The sequence below is a fragment of the Dipodomys ordii genome, unplaced genomic scaffold (genome assembly GCF_000151885.1).
Source record: "Dipodomys ordii isolate 6190 unplaced genomic scaffold, Dord_2.0 Scaffold162, whole genome shotgun sequence".
NCBI classification, from domain to species: Eukaryota; Metazoa; Chordata; class Mammalia; order Rodentia; family Heteromyidae; genus Dipodomys; species Dipodomys ordii.
The window spans coordinates 2,781,343-2,803,652 of NW_012267378.1; the positions used below are offsets into that span (position 1 = coordinate 2,781,343).

The 22,310-nt window shown below is 47.1% G+C and overlaps 1 protein-coding gene across 2 annotated transcripts in view; it reads left to right on the forward strand.

Moving 5' to 3' along the window:
• The window catches only part of Ece2 (endothelin converting enzyme 2), a 48,973-nt gene extending 31,861 nt beyond the window's left edge, over positions 1–17,112 (forward strand). The window contains exons 3-20 of one of the 2 annotated variants that reach the window (XM_013033035.1): positions 95–181; positions 523–658; positions 848–1,063; positions 1,443–1,567; positions 1,674–1,820; positions 1,966–2,031; positions 8,556–8,744; positions 9,403–9,545; positions 9,895–10,009; positions 11,990–12,100; positions 14,079–14,177; positions 14,273–14,350; positions 14,845–14,948; positions 15,132–15,242; positions 15,375–15,442; positions 15,630–15,820; positions 15,938–16,033; positions 16,643–17,112. In XM_013033035.1, the coding sequence (XP_012888489.1) occupies positions 95–181; positions 523–658; positions 848–1,063; positions 1,443–1,567; positions 1,674–1,820; positions 1,966–2,031; positions 8,556–8,744; positions 9,403–9,545; positions 9,895–10,009; positions 11,990–12,100; positions 14,079–14,177; positions 14,273–14,350; positions 14,845–14,948; positions 15,132–15,242; positions 15,375–15,442; positions 15,630–15,820; positions 15,938–16,033; positions 16,643–16,819 (2,259 nt within the window). In that variant the 3' untranslated portion in view covers positions 16,820–17,112. The remainder of the gene's footprint in view (positions 1–94; positions 182–522; positions 659–847; positions 1,064–1,442; positions 1,568–1,673; positions 1,821–1,965; positions 2,032–8,555; positions 8,745–9,402; positions 9,546–9,894; positions 10,010–11,989; positions 12,101–14,078; positions 14,178–14,272; positions 14,351–14,844; positions 14,949–15,131; positions 15,243–15,374; positions 15,443–15,629; positions 15,821–15,937; positions 16,034–16,642) is intronic. The other variant, XM_013033036.1, reaches the window with a different exon arrangement.
• Positions 17,113–22,310: the final 5,198 nt, after the last annotated feature.

Consider the following 22,310-nt stretch of genomic DNA (forward strand, 5'->3'; position numbering starts at 1 on the left):
TGGCGGGAGGCCCGCAGGGCGAGGGGCCGGGGGCGGCCCTGGGCGCGCAGCCCCCTCGGCCCGACCGGGACTGGCGCCTCGGACTGTCTGGCAGATGGTGGAGTACCGACGCGCCACGCTCCGGGATGAGGACGCCTCCGAGACCCCCGTGGAGGGCGGGGCCTCGCCGGACGTCATGGAGGTGGGCAATGGGGAGGGCTCCCTCCTTTCTCACCAGGCCCCAGCGCCAGCAGGATGTCTGACAAAACTAGGAGCTCTGGGCCGTTCAGGGCGTCCCCTGTCCTCCTCGCTGGTCTCTGCGCTGAGGCCCTGGGGAGGCGATCTAAGCCGTGACGTTGCATAAACAGGCTAGGGCTCAAGTCCCCACACCTTGTTGCCCCTGGGCCCAAGGTTAACCCCATTAGCCCCTTGGCTCCTTGGCTGTGTTAACTGGCAGTGCCTTTGCTGTTTGAAAGCATTTCTGTCATCTTGGATCCCTGTCCTGTAGCTCCACCGTTTTTGCTCTTTCCCCGTGTTCCCCAGGTGGGATTCCGGAAGAGGACAAGACAACTCTTTGGCCGGCACACAAGGCTGGAACTGGTCTTGGCAGGTGTTTCTCTACTGCTGGCTACGCTGCTTCTGGGCTGCCTGGTGGCCCTGGGGATTCAGTATCACAGAGGTAGGTGGGCTCACAACTGTCACCAGTCCTTATAGCTGGGGGGGGGGAGGGTTCAGGAGGCCGAAGGGCCTCTCAGATTTTCTCTGGAAGGAGCCAGCCTTCTCATTTTCCTGTCCTCATGGTCCTTCCAAAGAGATTGCCTCTCACAAGCTGACAATCTCCTACCCCTCCATATGCTCCCTGCCACAGACCCATCTCACAGCACCTGCCTCACAGAGGCCTGCATTCGAGTGGCTGGAAAAATCCTGGAGTCTCTGGATCGAGGGGTAAGCCCCTGTGAAGACTTTTACCAGTTCTCCTGTGGAGGCTGGATTCGAAGGAACCCCCTGCCTGATGGGCGTTCTCGCTGGAACACCTTCAACAGCCTCTGGGACCAGAACCAGGCCGTACTGAAGCACCTGCTTGGTGAGTGAGGCTGTCAAGGAGGCTTGGTATCCAGCACGGGCTCTGCATTTAGTAGGTAATCAGTAAATGTCTATGAGTGAAGAAGTGAATAGATGGTTCTGTGAAAACTCTTGAAGGAGGGCATGCAGACAGCAGAGGGCTTTGAGAACTGCAGCTGGATTTGAGAGTTAGACCTCTGGGAATAATGGAGGCGTGCTCCTCTCTGTGGTTTTTACAGATGAGGAAAAGCCACAATTTTCTGTGCTAGTCTTGTTGGGTCTACAGAAATAGGACTACTTATAGAAAGGGCAAGGAGAAGGACCAAGCAAATACCAGGGTCTCCCGCTCAACTGGTAATGGTTATCTAATCGCTATGTGGATCTTGTGTTATGCCCTGTAGAGAATACCACCTTCAACTCTAGCAGTGAAGCTGAGAGGAAGACCCAGCGCTTCTACCTGTCCTGTCTACAGGTGGAACGCATTGAGGAGCTAGGAGCCCAGCCTCTTCGAGACCTCATTGACAAGGTTCTGGGTTGGGATTGTGGACAGAGGGGAGAAGGAGGGAAAGGACATGGTCCAAGAAAACTTTGGGAGACCTGTGCCAGAGGCTTCATTTACTATCTCTGTTCAGATTGGTGGTTGGAACATTACGGGGCCCTGGGAGCAGTACAACTTCATGGAGGTGCTGAAGGCAGTAGCAGGGACCTACAGAGCCACTCCATTCTTCACTGTCTACATCAGTGCTGATTCTAAAAGTTCCAACAGCAATGTCATCCAGGTGGGAAGGGTGAGGAGGGGCTCATGGATGTTTTGCTGAACCCAGGCTCCCCTTCCCAGTGATAGGCTGGGATGGGCCTCTCATTGTGCACATAGGTCCATGTGCTAGAACGGAGGGGAACTGTTTTATTCCTGTGCTCTTGCAGGTGGACCAATCTGGACTCTTTCTGCCATCTCGAGATTACTACTTAAATAGAACTGCCAACGAGAAAGTAAGGAGTCTCTTCAGAACCCATCCCAGCCCTTCCTCAATGGGCTGATACTCATGTACTTTTTCTTTGCTCAGTGAGCTGATCTTCCTTTCTCCCTTTCCTCCTCTCTCCCTCCCTTCATTCCTCTTATTCATGATACTTTTTCTGACAGTTGTGGGGCCTTAACTCATGGCCTGGGTGCTGTCCCTGAACTCTTTGCTCAAGGCTAGAGTTCTACCACTTTTAGCCACAGCTCTATTTCTGGTTTGAGTGGTTAATTAGAGATAAGAGTCTCACGGGGACTTTTCTGCCTGCCTGGCTTTGAACCATAATACTCATATCTCAGTCTCCTGAGTAGCTAGGATTACAGGTGTGAGCCACCAGAACCCAAGCCATTCTATTATTCTTTCAGGAAACATTAAAAAGCTAAACTTTTTGTAGTGATGGGGATTGAATCCAGGGCCTGGTGTGTACCACAAAAGTTTTCCACAACTGAGCTGCATTCCCAGCACCCCCTTTTTTTGTACCAGTCTTGGAGTATGAACACAGGGCCCGGGCACTGTCGCTGAGCTTTTCTGCTCAAGACTAGCGTTCTACCACTTCAGCCACAGCTCCACTTCTGGCTTTTTGGGTGCTTAGTTGGAGATAAGAGTTTCATGACTTTTCTGCCTGGGCTGGATTCAAATTATAATCCTCAGATTTCAGACTCTTGGGTAGCTAGGATTACAGATATGAGCCCCCAGTGCACAGCTCTCCCAGCCCCTTTTAAAATTTCTCTTGGTGGTGCTAGGGATTGGACTCAGGGCCTCATGTGTGCTGGGCCAGTACTACTCCCATTGTGTTTGAACTCTCACCCCAGGCACATGTTTTATGAGCACCTATGGCATGTCAGATATGATGGAGAATTCTGAGATGCAAGCTTCAGAGCCATTGTCAGTGTTGATGGGTTTGTGGACCCAGATAGCTGAGCAAAGACTCTAAAGAGAGTCTGAAGGACTCAGAGGACATTTCCTAAAGAGCTAAATTTGAGCTGGGCCTTGTAGAAGAAATAGGAGCATATTAGGGTGGGGAGAACAACTTAAACAAAAGCGTGGGGGGGGTAGGTTTATTTGGATCATGAGAAGGGGTCCAGGTTGGCAAGCTATGACACTAGTTCAGATAGGAGTTTGGAAGGAGGGTCGGGACTATTCTGTATTCTCCAGAAATTTCTCACATGCTTCAGAGCAGGGAGGAAATGACATAGTGAGCAGTGCTTAGGGAAGCCAGTTAGGCTGAGGTTGAGTAGAGGCAAGAGAAGAAGCCTGGAGATGAGGCAAGCATCTTTGCAGCACTTCAGCTCTAAGTTGGCGAGAGCCTAGGTGAGGAAATGTCAGGGGAACATTAGAAAGAAGAGGCTGCAAGCCAAGCACTGGTGGCTCACGCCTGTAATCCTAGCTACTCAGGAGGCTGAGATCTGAGGATCACAGCTCAAAGCCAGCTCCCTTATTCTCGCTCTTATTCTCTCCTTTATTCTGTCTCTTCCCTTCCCTCCCCTTCCTTCTGCTCCCTTCCCTTCCCCTCTCCTTCCCTTCCCTTCTTCTTTTGGTGCTGATCCTGGGGCTTGAATTCAGAACTTGGGTGCTCACTTTGAGCTTTTCCAGTCAAGGCTAGTGTTCTACAACTGAAGCCACAGTTTCATTTTGGCTTTGAGTAATAAATTGGAGATAAAAGTCTCACAGACTGTTTTGCCTGGGCTGGTTTCAAACCTAGATCCTCAGATTTCAGTCTCTTGTGTAGTTTAAGATTAAAGGCATGGGCCACTGGGCATATTCCCTCCCACTTTTTTTTTTTTTTGCCAGTTCTGGGGCTTGAATTTAGGGCCTGGGCACTGTCCCTGGACTCTTCAGCTCAAGGCAAGTGCTCTACCACTTGAGCCACAGCGCCACTTCTGGTTTTCTAGTGGTTTTTATTGGAGATAAAAGTCTCACGGACTTTCCTGCCCTGGCTGGCTTTGAACTGTGATCCTCAGATCTCAGCCTCCTGAGTAGCTAGGATTACAGGCCACCGGGGCCCGGCCTACTTCCGGCCTTTTCTGTTAATGTAGTACTGAGGAATTGAACCCAGGGCTTCATGCATGCTAGGGAAGCACTCTACCACTAAGCCACATTCCCAGCCCCACCCTCCCACTTCTTAAAACAATTTAAAAAAATTTATTTTTATTTTTATTTTTTGTGAACATATTGTACAGAGGGGTTACAATTACATGGGCAAGATAATGAGTACATTGCAGCCTCCTCCTTTGTTACCCTTCACATCCCTTCCCAGCCTCCCCCGGCCCCCTTACCCAATCTTCCCCCTCCCCCCCCACACCCCAAAGTTGTAAAGTTCGTTTTCTACATGACAACTTGTACTTCTCATTGTTGCAACAGGTCCACCTGTATCCTTAAACGACTTGTTTTTCCCCATCTCCTCCACAAATTATATGGACATCAAATATAGTGAAAGCAGGGGTTATACTGTGGGGGAGGGGTCTTAAAACAATTTAATAGGTCTTATTGTTTTATTTCCATAATGCATATAAAGTACTTTGACCACATTCACTCTCATTCACCCTTTCCCCTCCTATCGATACTCATCAACAGACCCTGTTTCACTACATTTAAATTCATTTCTTTTGGTGTATATTAATTCTTACCGAAGAGTTTTACTGTATTTCACACGTACTTATATTTTAATCACAATAACCACCTCTATGGATTTCTTTTCCCATACTCCCACATCCCTTTTGGTGTTTTGTTTTTGTTTTATGCTGGTCCTGGGGCTTGAACTCAGGACCTGGGCACCGTCCTTGAGCTTCTTTCTGTTCAGTGCTAGTGTTCCACAGCTTAACTTCTGGATTTTTCTGAGTAGTATATTAGAGATAAGAATCTCACAGATTTTCCTTCCCTGGCTGGCTTTGAACCATCATCCTCAGATCTCAATCTCATGAATAGCTAGGATTACAAGTGTGATCAAGGTGCCAGGCTCCACTTCCTTTTTTTTTTTTTTAAACAGCTTTTTTGGGGGGAAGGGGGAGTCAGTTGTGGGGCTTGAAGTTGGGGCCCAAGTACTGTCCCTGAGCTTTTTTGCTCAAGGCTAGCGCTACATCACTACTTCCGGTTTTCTGTTTGTTATTGGAGATAAGGGTCTCCTGGACTTTTCTGCCTGGGCTAGCTAGGAACTGCGGTCCTCAGATTTCAGCCTCCTGAGTAGATAGAATTACAAGCATGAGTCACCAATGTCCCACTTTCAATGAGATGTCTTAATGTCTTCATACTAAGGCACATTATGTTTTGATATTATTCATTCTCTAGTCTTTTTTTCTTTTTTTGCCAGTCCTGGGGCTTGAACTCAGGGGCCTGGGCACTGTCTCTGAACTTCTACTACTTGAGTCATAGCGCCACTTCTGGCTTTTTGTGTTTATGTGGTACTGAGGAATGGAACCCAGGGCTTCATGAATGCAAGGCAAGCACTTTACCACTAAACCACATTCCCAGCCCGTATTATTTTCTTTCCTTCTCTCCTAACCTCTTTGTACCTCCAAACAATCCCATAACTATCAAGTTCTGTGTGTGTGTGTGTGTGTGTGTGTGTGTGTGTGTGTGTGTGTGTGTGTATGTAATATAGGTATGTCATTAAAACCTAGATTCCACAAATGGGAAAAAACATGATGAAAACGAAGTCTTTTTTGTCGGTCTTGGAGCTTGAACTTGGCCTGGGCACTCTCCCTCAGCTCTTCAGCTCAAAGCAAGTACTCTACCACTTGAGCCACAGTGCCACTTCCAGTTTTCTGAGTGGTTTATTGGAGATAAGAGTCTCATGGATTTTCCTGCCCAGGCTGGCTTTGAACTGCTATCCAAAGATCTTCTGAGTAGCTAGGATTATAGGCGTGAGACACTGCCACCCAGCAAAAACAAAGTCTTATACTAAGAGTAAGGGCATAGTAGAGAGAGAGGTGTAATGGGAGATCGTATGAGATCCCCCTTAGAATCTGGGGTAATTGGGATTGATACTCAGACCTCTTCCTCTGCTACTACCAAGAAAGAGGAGCAGGGGGGCGGGGAGGGGGAGGATGGGAAGGGATGGGAAGGGGAAACAAAGGAGGAGGCTACAATGCTTGATAAGAAATGTACTCATTATCTTGCCCATGTAATTGTAACCCCTCTGTACAGTATTTTCACAATAAAAAAAAGAAGAAGAAGAAAAAAAAGAAAGAGGAACAGTAAGGAAGAGACAGAGAAAAGGAGAAATTTTGCAGTAAAGAGAATGGATATATGGAATTCTAAAACTTTTCAATGAAGTAGAAGAAGAAATGGCCTTTAGCAATTAAGAGAGCCCAGGATGGTGCTTCAGGTTAAGAATGGGGAGTGAGATAGACACCAGTGGCTCATGCCTGTAATCCTAGCTACTCAGGAGGCTGAGATCTGAGGGTCATGGTTCAAAGCCAGCCTGGACAGGAAAGTCTGTGAGATTCTTATCTCCAATAAACCACCAGAAAACCAGAAGTGGTGCTGTGGATCAAGTGGTAGAGTGCTAGCCTTGAGCTGAAGAGCTGAGGGACAGCACCCAGGCCCAGAGTTCAAGACCCACGACTGACAGAAAAATAAGAAAAGAATGCTAGCTTAGAGTAAAAGGCTCTGGGACAGTGCCCAGGCCCTGAGTTCAAGCCCCAGGACTAGTATACACACACAGAAGAGTGAACAATAAAATCAGGCATAGTTGCACATACCTGTAATCCCTAGAACTGGCCCATATACACACACACAGAATAGACTGCCAATTGCTAGTGGCTCATGCCTGAAATCCTAGCTACTCAGGAGGCTGAGATCTGAAAATCACAGTTCAAAGATAGCCAAGGCAGGAAAGTCTGAGACTCTTATCTCCAAAAAAAAGCTGGAAGTGGAGCTGTAGCTCAAGTAGTAGAACACTATCCTTGAGCAAAAACATTCAGAGACAGTGCCCAGGCCCTGAATTCAAGCCTCAGGACTAGGACACACACACAAAGAGTAGAGAGTAAAACCAGTCATTGTTGCACATACCTATAATTCCAGCACTTAGGAAAGGCTAATGAATTGAATGTCAACCTGAGCGACACGATGAGATCATGTCTTTAAAAAAAAAAAAGTGGGAGGTGATCTCTGAAAAGAGGGCCACAAGAGTTGGTGCTGAGCAGTGTTGAGGGTCTGTTTGTGCCTTTTTCTCCCTTCCACCAGCCAGTATTTACTGAGAACATACTCTATGACAGACAATGCTTGAGCCTGAGACAACAGGGGTGAGGGCAAAGCAACCAGCCCCTGTGCTCATGTAGCTCTAGGGCCAGCTGGGTACAGGCAAGATGATTGCTCTGGACCTAGTAGTGTTCAGGCCTGAGCCACATTCTGAATCTGCCATGTGAGCGAAGTTTGTGAGAGAAGTCAAGTCATGTTACCTTCCAAAGCTTATTCTTCTAGGTAAAATGGAACTTAAATCTATGCAGTTGTGGTGTGTGTGTGTGTGTGTGTGTGTGTGTGTGTGTGTGTGTGTGTGTGTGTCAAGCAGCAAGTTTGAGGTCTGGAGGATGAAAAATAGAAGAGTTGAGGCTGCCAGGGGCCAGATTCTCTTAGGGGTCCAGTCAGCTGTTCAAGTGAAGGCATGTGGCCACTGATGGAGTGGGACAACCAAAGGGCCTTTAAAAAATGGGAAGACAGGGGCTGGGAAGGTGGCTCAGTGGTAGAGCACTTGCCTTGCATGCATGAGGCCCTGGGTTCAATTCCTCGGCACCACATAAGCAAAAAGAAAAAAGCCGGAAGTGGCGCTGTGGCTCAAGTGGTATAGTGCTAGCCTTGAGCTGAAGAGCTGAGGGACAGCACCCAGGCCCAGAGTTCAGGCCCCACGACCGGACCCCCCCCCCCAAAAAAATGAGAAGACAAAGCAGTATAGGAAATAGACCATCCATGTGGCAAAGCCAATTCTGTGTTTAGCCCTGTTGTTGGATATGGTGATGGATAGCAGCAGTAATTTGAACAACACTCTTCTGCAGGGAAGTTGGTGACATGCAGGTACATAGGTTAATAAGCAAGACAGAGCAGACAGTGATAAGCATGGTATCAGAAATGACACAAGGTCACAGCAGGAAGGCTTCCATCAGTAACATAATGTAGAAGAGATAATGGAGGCGAGCACTGCTGGCTCATGCCTGTAACCCTCATTTCTCCGAAGGGTGAAATAGGAGGATTGTGGTTCAAAGCCAGCCTAGGCAGGAAAGTCCATGAGACTTATTTCCCATAAACTTCCAAAAAATCAGAAGTGGAGCTTTGCCATAAGTGGTAGAGCACTATCTTTGAGCAAAAAAGTTCAGAGCCAGTGCCCAGGCCCTGACTTCAAGCCCCTTGACAGAAAAACAAAAGTAAGAGAGAGAGAGAGAGAGAGAGAGACAGACAGACAGACAGACAGACAGAGAAAGACAGAGACAGAGAGAATGGACCGAAGAGATTCCAGCTTTGGGCAAGACTTCTTGCTGGCTCTGAGGATAACTGGGGGTTTCACAGGTGCTCACTGCCTACCTGAACTACATGGAGGAGTTGGGAATGCTGCTGGGTGGACAGCCAGCCTCCACCCGGGAACAGATGCAGCACGTGCTAGAGTTGGAGATACAACTGGCCAACATTACAGTGCCTCAGGACCAGCGGCGAGATGAGGAGAAGATCTATCACAAGATGAGCATCACAGAGCTGCAGGTGGGGCAGGAAGGGTACTGGGAGGGGCTAGCCTCTGGCAAGACTACTGGCTTTCCCTTCTATTTTTCACAGTCAACTAGTCTGTCTTGATTCCCCTGCTTCCCAGGTGCAGTTGTTATCTGGAAAGAAAAAAGGTCATCATTTTAAGCCACCTCTCTCAAGACCATCCTTTGGTCTTTTTTTGTTGCATAGAGAGACCCATGGAGAAATTGTGTTACATTTTAGAAACTGGGATAAGATGTCCACAAAACAACAAGAATACATGTGTCTGAATCTCCCTCAGATCCCTACCATGTGAACCCTTTTGGTGTTGGATTATGGAAAGGTTAGGGAAGGAGCAGTTTTGGAGAAGCCAAGCATGTGCAAGGCATTGTGGGAGTGGTATTTTATCAACTGTTATGAAAATATTGAATATCTGTGTCCCAGCTGAATATCACACATGCTGGTTTTCCTTGTATAGTATGTGGTTGGGCTCCCAGACTGAAGGGCGCTCAAGCCTGGAAAAGGGATTATTGCAGGAAAAATCCAGCCAAGCAGCCAGTCACTGTTGCCATGGCAATGGGAAGAACTCCCAGGCTACAGCATCATGGCGGGAGGGGTCTGTTGGGAGAAGAAGGGACAGAGGAAGAAGTCTGAGACTTTTCTTTTTCTTTCTCAGGCTCTGGCACCCTCCATAGATTGGCTTGAGTTCCTGTCTTTCTTGCTGTCACCTTTGGAATTGGGTGACTCTGAGCCTGTGGTGGTATATGGGACAGATTACTTACGGCAGGTGTCAGATCTCATCAACTGCACGGAACCGAGGTGGAGTGGAGGGGAGTCCAAGGTGCAGAGGGTGGGGCTCAGGGCTCTGAGGAGATTGCTGTTGGGGGTCATGCGCATTCAGACAGAGTGGCATTTGATAAACCCCTGGACCTTTCCGATATCCATGAATGTCTGTAGGCTCTTCCTCTAGGCTGTGACTTCCATTCCTACATCTTGCTCCAAGTTGACTGAAGTCTGCAGGCAGGTGTGTGGTCCCAGGGTTGAGACAGGGACTCTAGAATAGCTCTCACAGGTTCCTCTCAGGACTCCTGCACATTCTTGGGCACTGGTTGGAGGCAGGGAAAGGTATCCCAGATGCCCTTTCCTTATTTTCTTGTATGGATGCCAGTATCTTGAACAATTACCTGATCTGGAACTTGGTTCAGAAGACAACCTCGAGCCTGGATCGACGTTTTGAATCCGCACAAGAGAAGCTGCTGGAGAGCCTGTATGGCACCAAGAAGGTGGGCTCTCTGCTTCTGCTCCCTGCTTTATGCCAACCTAGGGCTGCTAAATACCTACAATGTGTCAGGTACATTTGCCTCATGGGGTGCAGAGGCCTGGTGTGGAGCAGAGTTTGATAGGGAGCTGTCCTGAGTTCCTAACACCTCCATTTTTAACCTGCAGGACCTGGGGCATGTCACTAAGTTTCTCTGTCTTTCCATTTCCTAGGCTATAAAGCAGGAATAATTGCAGGGCAGTCATTAGGATTTACTAGATTAACATAAGTGAAGCACTTACCTTCTTCATGGTCTAGTGACTCAGCTTTGATGATGAGGATGAGGACGAATAAATGCTGTTGTTTGTCTCAGGATGCTCTTTAAATAAGGACAATACACTTCAAAACATATTACATTTGGAGTGTAATTTGATTCACAATAGATCAGACATCTTCTTTGGGCTATAGGGAAGAGTAGGGCAGCACTCTACCTGGGGAGCATTGGGGGAAGCAGTAGGAGAGCTTTCCTTCAAAAGAAGTAAGTGTCTTTGGAAGAAAGAGTTTGTGATAGTGTCATTCCAGGCTGAAGAAACAAGAGGTGCAAATTCCCAGTGGCCATAGGAATAGGACATGATGGGTTTGTACATGTTCTGGTAGGAGCTTGAGAACAGGACAACAGAAGTTGGATATACACAGGTGGGCATGGGCCATTTATGAAGGGACCTGTCTGTTCTGTTAAGAGAACTATTGTTGCTGGGCGCCTGTGGCTCAAGCCTGTAATCCTAGCTACTCAGTAGGCTGAGATCTGAGGATAGAGGTTCGAAGCCAGCCCGGACAGTAAAGTCTGTGAGACTCTTATCACCAATAAAACACTAGAAAACTGGAAGTTACACTGTGGCTCAAGTGATAGAGCGCTCGCCTTGAGCTGAAGAGCACAAGGACAGCGCTCAAGCCCAGAGTTCAAGCCCCATGACCAACACCCCCCCCCCAAAAAAAAAGAAGAAGAAGACTGTTGTTGAGTCCTCCATAGAGGAGAAGCATGGCAGTAACCATGGAAACACAGCCTTTTGGACATCCAAATAGATAATGGCGGGGAGTGCCCTGGGAGGAAGGGAGATGAGACAGACAGCTGACATGGTGTCAGGCTTCTTCAGGCAAGAAATGATAGAAGAGACATGAAGACAAGCCAGTAGAGGCTAGGTGATGGAGGATGGAGGAAGCTTGGATAATGCCCAGGCTTTTGGCATGAGAAATAGGCTGGATTTAAGCCAGAATTGTGGACCTAAATAAAGAAACTTTTTTTTTTTTGGTTGGTCTCGGGGCTTGAACTCTGGGCCTGGGTACTGTCCCTCAGCTCTTCAGCTCAAGGCTAGCGCTCTACCACTTGAGCTACAGCACCACTTCCTGTTTTATGAGTGGTTTGTTGGAGATAAGAGTCTCATGGACTTTCCTGTGAGACTTTCCTGTCTGGGCTGGCTTTGTTTGTTTGTTTGTTTTGGTCAGGTTGTAGGGCCTGAACTCTGGGCCTGGGTGCTATCCCTCAGCTCTTCAGCTCAAGGCTAGTGCTCTACCACTTGAGCCATAGCACCACTTCCGGCTTTTTTCTTTTTGCTTATGTGGTACTGAGGAATCGAACCCAGGGCCTCATGCATACAAGGCAAGTGCTCTACCACTGAGCCAACTTCCCAGCCCCTGGGCTGGCTTTGAACTGCCATTCTCAGAGCTCAGCCTCTTGAGTAGCTAGGATTACAGGTGTGAGCTACTGGCACCTGGCTAGTAAAAGAAACTTTTGAACTCCAATGTGACCTCTCAGAAACATTAGAGGAGAGTGCTGAGAATTTAGTAGGTAGCAGATGTGCTCCTGTTGAGGTTTTGCTGCTGGGGTTGGAGTAGTTTGAGATATTTTCCATTATTCCTCCTGAGACTTAGGGGGAAGCCCAAGCTTCTGTTGTCTAGAGCTGAGAAGGGCCCTCAGAGCAAACTCTAGGTCCTTTGTCCTTTACAGTCCTGTACACCAAGATGGCAGACCTGTATCTCCAACACAGATGATGCTCTTGGCTTTGCCTTGGGCTCCCTGTTTGTGAAGGCTACATTTGACCGACAAAGCAAGGAAATTGTGAGTCTGTAGGCTTCTTCCAGTATTGTCTTTTGCTTTGTTTAAAATTCACTGTATATGTGTGTGTGCATATAGAAAAAATAGGAGGAAATTCATAAACAAATGAAAAGTGGTTGCTTGGATCGTGGAATTAAGAGATTTTTATAGATTGGGCATTGGTGGTTCATGCCTTTAATCCTAACTACTTAGGAAGCTGAGATCTGAGGATCTTGGTTCAAGCCAGCCCAGGCAAGAAAGTCTATGAGACTCTTATCTCCAATTAACCACTGGAAATAGAGCTGTTGCTCAAGTGGTAGAGCACCTTGAACAAAAAAGAAGCTCAGGGACAGTACCCAGACCCTGAGTTCAAGCCCCTGGACTGGCACAAAGAGAGAGAGGAGAGAGAAGGGGAGGAAGGGAGGGAGAGGAGAGGGAGAGAGATTTTATTGTTGTTTTTAATAGTTTTCTGTATTTTTGTATCTATTTGTGCCTATTCTGGGCTTGAATTTAGGGCCTGGGTATTGTCCCTGAGCTTTTTCACCATACCTCTACTTCTGGCTTTTTTGGTAGTTAATTGGAGATAATAGTCTCATGGACTTTCTTGCCCAGGCTTGCTTTCAATTATGATCCTCAGATCTCAGCCTCCTGAGTACCTAGGATTATAAGCATGAGCCACTGGTACCTGGCTATTTTTTGAATCTTAAAATTGAGTTTATGGCTGGAAAGGTGGCTCAGTGGTAGAGTGCTTGCCTTGCATGCATGAAGCTCCGGGTTCGATTCCTCAGCACCACATAAGCAGAAAAGGCCAGAAGTGGCACTGTGGCTCAAGTGGTAGAGCACTTGCCTTGAACTAAAGAGCTCAGGGACAGTGCCCAGGCCCAGAGTTCAGGCCCCACAACCAACAACAACAACAAAAAAAGAGTTTATATTACCATACAACTAGAAAATAATGCTAATCTGATAGGAGATGATGATGTATTTGATTAAGGTATTATCCATATGGATGTTTGTGGCAGTATTGTTTATAATTGTGGGAAATAAAACAACTTTAGTCTGGGTGCTGGGTGCTCATTCCTGTAATCTTAGTTACTTAGGAGGCTGAGATTTGAGGATAGCAGTCCAAAGCCAGCCTGAGCTGACAAACCTGAGAGATCCTTTCCTCCAATTAACCATCAAAAAGCCAGCATTGAAGGCATGGTTCAAGTGGTTGAGCTCCAGTCAGAAGTAAAAATGATAAAGAAGGGAGTGAAGCCTTGAGTTTGAGCTCTAGTACCAACACACACATATGCACACACACGACACAGGAAATATAAATTGAGCTGGGCGCTGGTGGCTCATACCTGTAATCCTGCATTCTCAGGAGGATGAGATCTGAGGATTGTGGTTAAAGCCAGCCAGGCATAAAAGTCCCTGAAACTCTTACCTCCAATTAACCACCAAAAAGCTGGAAATAGAGCTGTGTGGCTCAAGGAGAGTACTAGCCTTGAGCCAAATAGCTCTGGGATAGTGCTTAGGCCAAGTTCAAGCCCAAGGGCAATAAACTAGCTGGGCATAATGGAACACACTTGTAATCTAACAGTTAGGAGTCTAAGTCAGCAAGATTATGAGTTTGAGGACAGCCAAGGTTACACAGTGACGTGTCTCAAGATTCACTGTATTCATAAACTGACATGTTGAACTGAAACTCCTTTATACAACTAAAGATAATTTAAAAAATGTATCAAATAAAAAATCAGTGTACTATATTAAACTATAATATTAATTATTTCCAGTTAAAATGTTTAAGTAGGAAAACAAAGCTATCTACAATGCTAACACCTTCAAGTATGATGTGTTCTTCTCATTCCTGGAATGTTCAGACTTTCTTCATGACATTCCATGAGCAGTGAATGGACATTCCACAGCTTAATGGAGGGGCAGGGATAGCATCCTGGGGTGGATGACCAAGCAGGGATGCATTAAGTGCACGCGGAGGCTGACTTGTGTCTTTCCCATCCAGGCAGAAGGCATGATCAGTGAAATCCGGTCTGCTTTTGAGGAGGCCCTGGGACAGCTGGTTTGGATGGATGAGAAAACCAGGGAGGCAGCCAAGGAGAAAGTGAGTGGAGTTGGAGCACCATCTTGAGGTAGGGATTGAAGATACAGTTTTGCTGGGAACTGAGTAGGGAAACCCATAACCCTGGGTCTCTTCAGGCAGATGCTATCTATGATATGATTGGTTTCCCGGACTTCATCCTAGAGCCCAAAGAGCTAGATGATGTGTACGATGGGGTGAGTACCTGTGCACATAGCACTGACTTTCGGCCCCAGAGAAGGCACTGGCCCCAGGTTTCCATAGCTGGGGCTTTAACAGTGGGAGGGAAGGAACTGCTTGTTGGTTTTTGTTAGAGGCAGATATAAACAGCCAATATTGCTTCAGTGTTGACTCATGCCAGCCTCTGTGCCTAGATGGCAGTAAAACATAGTGTTAATGAACTAGTAGGGATTTGGAGTCAAGCCTGAGTTAAATTATATCTATCCTGATCAACTCTAACCTTGGATAAGTTTCTTCATCTGTAAAATGGAGATCCTACTAGTAATCTACCTCAGAGATTGGAAAAAACACACCTGTAGCACAAACATTGGCAATTATCTATGAGCTACTTGACTCCTGTTTTATAGTTGAGTAAACTGAGGCTAGGAGATGCTAATTAGTAGCCAAGTTGGGGACTACTATCTTCTCCAACATGTTCTTACTTGCTCTCTATTTCTCAACATTCTCATAGTATGAAGTTTCTGAAGACTCCTTCTTTCAAAACATGTTGAATTTATATAACTTCTCTGCTAAGGTGATGGCTGACCAGCTCCGCAAGCCTCCCAGCCGTGACCAGTGAGAATAGAAGACCACAGATTTGAGGGCACCAGGGGGAAGGATGGGGTGAAAGGGAAAGGGAGGGGTGAATGTTTCCAAGGGGTGTACAAGGCTCTTGAGAAGCAGCGTACCATTGGGCTGCTAGTTGGGGGGCATCGACAGAATCTAAGAACTCAGCCTCTCCCTCCCTCTTTCTTCCAGGTGGAGCATGACCCCCCAGACAGTGAATGCCTACTACCTTCCAACCAAGAATGAAATAGTCTTCCCTGCTGGCATCCTGCAGGCCCCTTTCTATGCCCGCCACCACCCCAAGTGTGTCTGAGGCAGGAGGGGCTGGGTGTCAGGGCCTGGGCCTGTGGGTGAGCTGGGAGCACAACTGAAAGGGGGAAGGATGATACACAAGTCCCCCTACTGTGTCCTCATTCAGCATTCCTCATCTACCAGGGCCCTGAACTTTGGTGGCATTGGCGTGGTAATGGGCCATGAGTTGACACATGCCTTTGACGACCAAGGTAGGGGCCCATGGAGTTGTCTCCTCCAGCCTAGAATTTCCAGTGGCTCCTGCAAGGCCTTGGGATATTGGGGGCAGGCCCTAGGGGCGCTAGGGGCCTGGAATCTGTGGACCAGGTCTGGTGGGGGTGCTCTTGCCCTCCAAGAGGAGAACTATATTGGTGGGGTGCAAAGGTGAGTTTTCCTCAGGGCGTGAGTATGACAAGGAAGGAAACCTGCGGCCCTGGTGGCAGAATGAGTCCCTAGCAGCCTTCCAGAACCACACTGCCTGCATGGAGGAACAGTACAACCAGTACCAGGTCAATGGGGAAAGGCTCAATGGCCGCCAGACGCTGGGGGAGAACATCGCTGACAACGGGGGGCTTAAGGCTGCTTACAATGTGAGTGGCCTGGTGGGCCTCCAGTGGCCAAGGCCTGTGGGTGTGAGTGGAAGGGTGTGGGGGGAGTGGCAGGCCTGGGGGGGTGGGGACTTGCTACCCACTTTCTCCCTCCCGCAGGCTTACAAAGCATGGCTGAGGAAGCATGGGGAGGAGCAGCGGCTGCCCGCCGTGGGGCTCACCAACCACCAACTCTTCTTTGTAGGATTTGCCCAGGTACTGCCCCCTGGAAGAACTGGGGTGTACCCTTCTCCCTTCAGGGCATATCATGAAGTCATTTACACAAGAAAGGGGCTGGGAAATGGGGCTGAAGTTGGGGTGGAGAAGGCTTGTGTCCAGGGCCTGGGAAAGGAGAACACCTTGGTAGGATTTTACAGACCTCAAATGCAGGACTGCTCACTTGAGCAGGGGTGGGAATGGCAGCCCACACGGATCCTCTCTGTCTTCCTGTGTGGGGTTGTAGAGGTACAAACTAAAGCTGGGGGATACAAAATGGCCTTGTAGGACCAACCAGCAATCAAACTAGAGGTAGAGCGAGGATTCAAACAGGTCTCCTTTGGGTACTTTGCACTGCAGCAGGGGCCTTGAAGGACAGTATGTTTCTCTCAGCCATGTCCACACTGACCGTCCAGGGATGGGAGGGAGGGAATGTGCCTCTCCTTGGAGTGAGAGGCTGGTTAAGCCCCATAATTACCCCTGAGGTCTCCTGGGTGGAGGGCTGGGCCAGTGGTGGTTTGTATCCTGGAGATGGCTCTGCTGTAGCCCAGGCTATGGCTTAGCTGCATACCAGACACCATATGTCGCCATGTCTATCCTGGCCTGCAGGTGTGGTGCTCGGTCCGCACACCAGAGAGCTCTCACGAGGGGCTGGTGACCGACCCCCACAGCCCTGCCCGCTTCCGAGTGCTGGGCACTCTCTCCAACTCCCGTGACTTCCTGCGGCACTTCGGCTGCCCTGTCGGCTCCCCCATGAACCCAGGGCAGCTGTGTGAGGTGTGGTAGACTTGGGAAGAAATGGCTGGCTATCGCCAGGGCCTGGGACTTGTAGGTTAGGAAAAGCAAGTAGGAGCTGGGCTGGGTCCAGCCCTGTCATAACCCTAGGTGACAAGAGTAGTCCCCCGTCAACCACCACATTGTGCCTCTGCTTTGGGAGTGACCCTGCCTCCAGCAGAGCCCCCACCATTCACTGTGACATCTTTCCATGTCACCCTGCCTGGAGGAGATGGAGAGGTGGGCACCGTTCCTAAAGGAAGGAGTCTGCCTCTTTTGGTCCCCAGGTTAATGAGCTTGAGGGCTGCAGGTCCTGATGGGCCCGCCCCACTCCAGGCCCGGGACTGTGCCTCCTAGCTGTTCCCCAGGTTTGCTGGGCCTGGGTTGGAGTGGGCTCAGTTCCTTTCAGCCCCAACCTTGGGGCTGCCGCCCACTCCGTGCGCTGCTGCTCCCCACTCAATAGGCGAATGGCTGTGCTTGGCTCTTAGCTGGCAGAAGGCCATGGGCTGATGCCCCATTTCATTGGGATGAAAGGGGAAGCTGGTTTCTATATTTCAGGATACAAGTCTTAAGGGTAACTGATTGTCCCTAAACCAACCAAGAAGGCAGAAGGACAGATGGAAGGACAGAGTATATTTTTACAGGGAAGAGGGTGGGAGGGTGTGGTCTCAGCCCTGTAGGACTGTGTGCCAATAAATAGACACGCATCAGTCAGCCTGTCTCTTCCTTCAATCTTGCTTTCATTTATTCATTTACTCATCCCACCAATATTTTATTGAGAAACTACATGTGTCTGGCATTCTTCCAGACACTCATTTACTCATCAGAGTCAGGGGACTGTTTGAAGCCCTGAGCAGGTAGACAAAGAGGTAGGGGATAGAGGAATGGATATTGCTCACTGTGGTTGGGCAGAGCACATTCTCAGGAATGTGCTCGATTGCTAGAAGGATTTTTAGCTCTCCTCCACTAGTGCATGCAGTTGGCCTCACACTAAATGTGAGTAAATTCTAGGTCATATCAGCTTAGAAGATGTGTGGTTCTCAACTTGCAGTGGAGGGAAGTCCTCCACTGCTACGTGAGACTCTGGGGGTTATAGGCATGGCTCAGTTGGTAGAGCCCTAGATCAATGAATGAAAGCATCGACTACTGAGTTCAAGTCTTTGCTTGCAGCTAAAACACCTGTTTCTCCAAGGCTTAAAGGATCGGAGCTTCTGAGAGTCAGTCATTACCCCTCCTCCACATACACACAGAGGACTACCACATGCCAGGCACAGAATCTGCAAATATGGCCTCCACACTACAGTGGGGGAGGGAGAAGGAATGTTTATCGAAAACCAGGCACCTCTGCTAGGTGGCCCATTTTTCTATTCATTCATCCATTTAATACTTTATAGATTTACTTTTTAAAAACACATTAGTCACTTACAATGTGTCAGGTGCTGGAGATACAATGAATAAGATGATTTCTTATGTGACTCTTCTCCTACTGTTATCTGCATGTGCTCACCTAATGCTCATGACAACCATGTTCTATAAGGGCTCTGGCCTCTCCTTACAGATATAACTCCAACCTGCAGTCAGAGATCCAGTTGAAATTAAGTGTCTGATAATTGTATATGCCTGAGCCTGTTCCCTAACCTCTATGCTCCTCAATTTCTTCATCAGCAATACAGTGGAAAGAGTCTAATCTCACTTCTCTCTAAAGTCCAGTGCTCCCCAAGGTGCAAGTAGAGGTGAGTTTGTCATTTTTGTAAAGGGAAGAGTGAGGGCTTATCATGATTGTTTCTGAGGTCCCTGGCCCCTTGATGGTATCACTAGCATGTGTTCTATGGCCAGTACTCTGACCTAGTTTTTCAGGGGACCAGACTGTCCCCATAAAGTGCTGTACAGAGGGTCATGTCATATTACCTTCAAAGGAAAGGTAACAAGAGGAAGAGCTGGACTCAGAAAGGCCAGGGGAACACATGGCCTGAGCCTCTTAAGGCACAACCTCAGGGTGGGTGGCAAGGTTTGCTGGAAAGAGAAGAGCTGTCCCCAGGTTCTGACTCACATCCCATAGCTATGTGACACCAGGCATAGTTTCACCAGTTGGCAAAATTAGTAGATCTCTGAAAACTATTTTAGCTTAAATGCTTTGAAAAGTGAATTCAAGTCAGGTATGGTGGTGCATACCTGAAATCCTAGCTTCTTGGGAGACTAAGGCAGGGGGAGTCTGAGTTTGAGGCTGGCCTGGGCAACTTACTAAGATCCTGTCTCAAAATAAAAAGAGATTAGCCAAGGAGTTTAATCTGAATTGATTCCAATAGCACTTTTGTGTAGGCCAGAAGAAATCAGTTATTTAACTGGCATAATTTTATTCTCTACTTTTGACACAAGTGAGATGGAAATAAAGGGATTTAAAGAGGAAAAAAAGATGGAAAAAATATGAGATGTACTGTAGTGATAGAATTCTTGCCTAGCATATACAAGACTCTGGGTTCAAACCTCCATATTGCAATAAATAAATAAAGTAAGCAAGTCAGTAAGTCATGGGCTTAGCAAATTCCAGAACCCACACAGTACTAATGGATGACTTTTGGAGATCAAGTACTACACAGCAGATGAGATTCAGAATAACAGAAAACATAATGACTGAGAATAGGGTTGGTGTGTGCTCAAGTGGTAGAGCACCTGTCTAGCAAGTCCAAGGTCCTGAGTTCAAACTCTAGTAACACACACACATACACACACACAAACACGACTGAGGGGAAAGGCTGCTCAGGAAAAAGCCTTGTCCTTCCTGACACCTGATTTCAGAGGCTAATTTGATTTAGAGTCCTGATTAGCTTGCAAGGATGATATTAAAAGTTTTGGGCTGGGAAAATACCTTAGTGGTAGAGTGCTTGCATAGCATGCATAAAGCCCTGGGTTTGATTCCTCAGCACCACATACACAGAAAAAGCCAGAAGTGGTGCTGTGGCTCTAGTGGTAGAATATTAGCCTTGAGCAAAAGCAGCTCAAGGACAGTGCCCCAGTGCCCAGTTCAAGCCCCAGTGCTATTTTCTCTGGGCACCAGTGTCTCACACCTGTAGTCCTAGCTTCTCAAGAGGCTGAGATCAGAGGATCACAGTTCAAAACCAACCCAGGCAATTAACTCCAAAAAAAGTGGTATGTGGAGCTGTGGCTCAAGTGGTAGAGAACTAGCCCAGGAACAGAACCCAGGCTCTGAGTTGAAGCCCCAGGACTGCCATACACACACACACACACACACACACACACACACACACACACACACTTCATATTTTCAAAAAAGGTCAATGTGTTAAGTAAAAAAAAAAAAGGATTATGAGCTATCACTTACTGATGCTCTATTTTGCTTAAACCCATACTAAGCCTTTTAAAAATATCTCATTAAATGTCCATGATAATTTATGTCATTGTCTTTACAAGTGGGGAAAGTGTGGGAGAAATTTTTACACTACCCCCAGTGTCAGACAACAGACATTGCATTAATGTCATGGTTGGAATTCAGAGGCTCTTAATCACCACCCCTTAAGTTTTCCAAGTCATGACAGAGGTAGACTCAAATACAGCTTGTTTTCTGGGCAAATTGTCATGGTTTTGAGTGGATTATCAACACCACCAGTAGCAGTTGCATTTCCCATGCCATGCAGCTCCCCTGGGTCAGGTATCTTTTATCCCAAGGCAGTTGCAGGAAACCTATGTACATATTGAGTGAACGGTAAACCAGGTAGCAACTGTTTGCTGAGCACTCTGCAGGTGCTTGGTTCCTGAAATAAGGCAAGGTGAACCTCAGGTAACAGATGTAACCTTCACCCTCAATAAATAACCCTGTAAAGCTAATGAATATGCATCTGTGATATGTTCTGGTATGTTGAGGCAGAAGGGAAAATAAAGGATTGTGTTCCTGGATACATGGCAGAATTACTGATAAACAGCTGGGCCATCTCCTATACTATCCTACTGGAAACTCTGACTGATTCCTATCCATGAAAAAGGAACATGGTAGAACTGTGGAAATGTCAGACTGAAAGGAGTCCTTCATAAAAATAAGCACAGTATTTGTGGGTTTATCGTGATTCACAATTGGAAAATCCTGCCAATTTTCCAATTCCCATTTCTGAGCTTCAAAGTAAGCCCCCAAAAGATTATATGTGTATATTATATATATATATATATATGTGTGTACACATATATGACCTGAAGATGAATGCAAAGTCACTTAAGTCATCTGGCATTATTTGTCAAGCCCTACTGCAAGCTAGTCATTAGGCTGGGGACTCATAGTATAAAGATGAATAAAACAGTCTCTTGCCCTCCATGATCTCACAGCATAGAAAGGGAAATGTGTGTGCCAACTGTAGAGGGAGCACAGGGAAGAAATGAATAACCTGAAACGCAGGGTAGAAAAAGCATCCTTGGCAGGTAACACTGGTTGTGGGACTTGAACTCTGGGCCTGGACACTGTCCTGGAGCTCTTCAGCTCAAGGTGAGTACTCTACCACTTGAGCCATAGTGCCACTTCCAGTTTCCGGGTTGTTTACTGGAGATAAGAGTCTCATGGGCTTTCCTGCCCAGGCTGGCTTTGAACTGTGATCCTCAGATCTCAGCCTCCTGAGTAGTTAGGATTACAGGTGTGAGCCACTGGTGCCCAGCCTTTTCTTTCTTCTTCTTCTTCTTCCTCCTTCCTCCTCCTCCTCTTTCTTCTGTGTGTGTCAGTCCTGGTGCTTGAACTCAGGGCCTGGATGCTGTCCCTGAGCTTTTTTGCTCAAGGCTAGCACTCTACTACTTGAGCCATGGCTATACATCTGGCTTTTTTGGGGTAGTTAATTGGAGATAAGTGCCCATGCTTTCTTGGAATCTCAGTCCTCAAACTTCAACTCCTGAAAAGCTAGGATTACAGGTGTGAGCCATTGGTGCCCTTCTTTTCCCTACTTATAATTTTGAAACATTTTGACATTTTCAAAATTTTTAATATTTATCCTAGGCCTGTATGCTGTTAATTTTTGCTCAAGACTAGTACTCTACCACTTGAGCCACAGCTTTACTTTCAGCTTTTTGCTGGTTAATTGGAAATGAGTCTCAAGGGCTTTCCTGACTGGGCAGGCTTTGAACCTCAATCCTCAGTTCTCAGCTTCTGGAGTAGCTAGTATTACAGGCACGAGCCACATATACCAGCATGTACCCATTTTTTTTAACTTTGTGATTTATTAGCATCTATTAGTTGTATAGAGAATTTCATTTTAACATGTCCATAAATGCATACAATGTATCCAAATCAAACTCACTAACTGTCCTGCTCTCACTTCTTAAATCAATTAAAACAGGTTTCATTGTTCTTTTTTCATACATACACATAAAATTCTTCAACCATATTATTTTGAAACATTTTAAATCTACAACAAAGTTGAAACATAGTCCAGTAACTCTTCCCATATTATTCATCTGGAGTCAACACTAGCTATCTGACTGTGCTCAATGTTACAAGTACCCCCATTTTCTG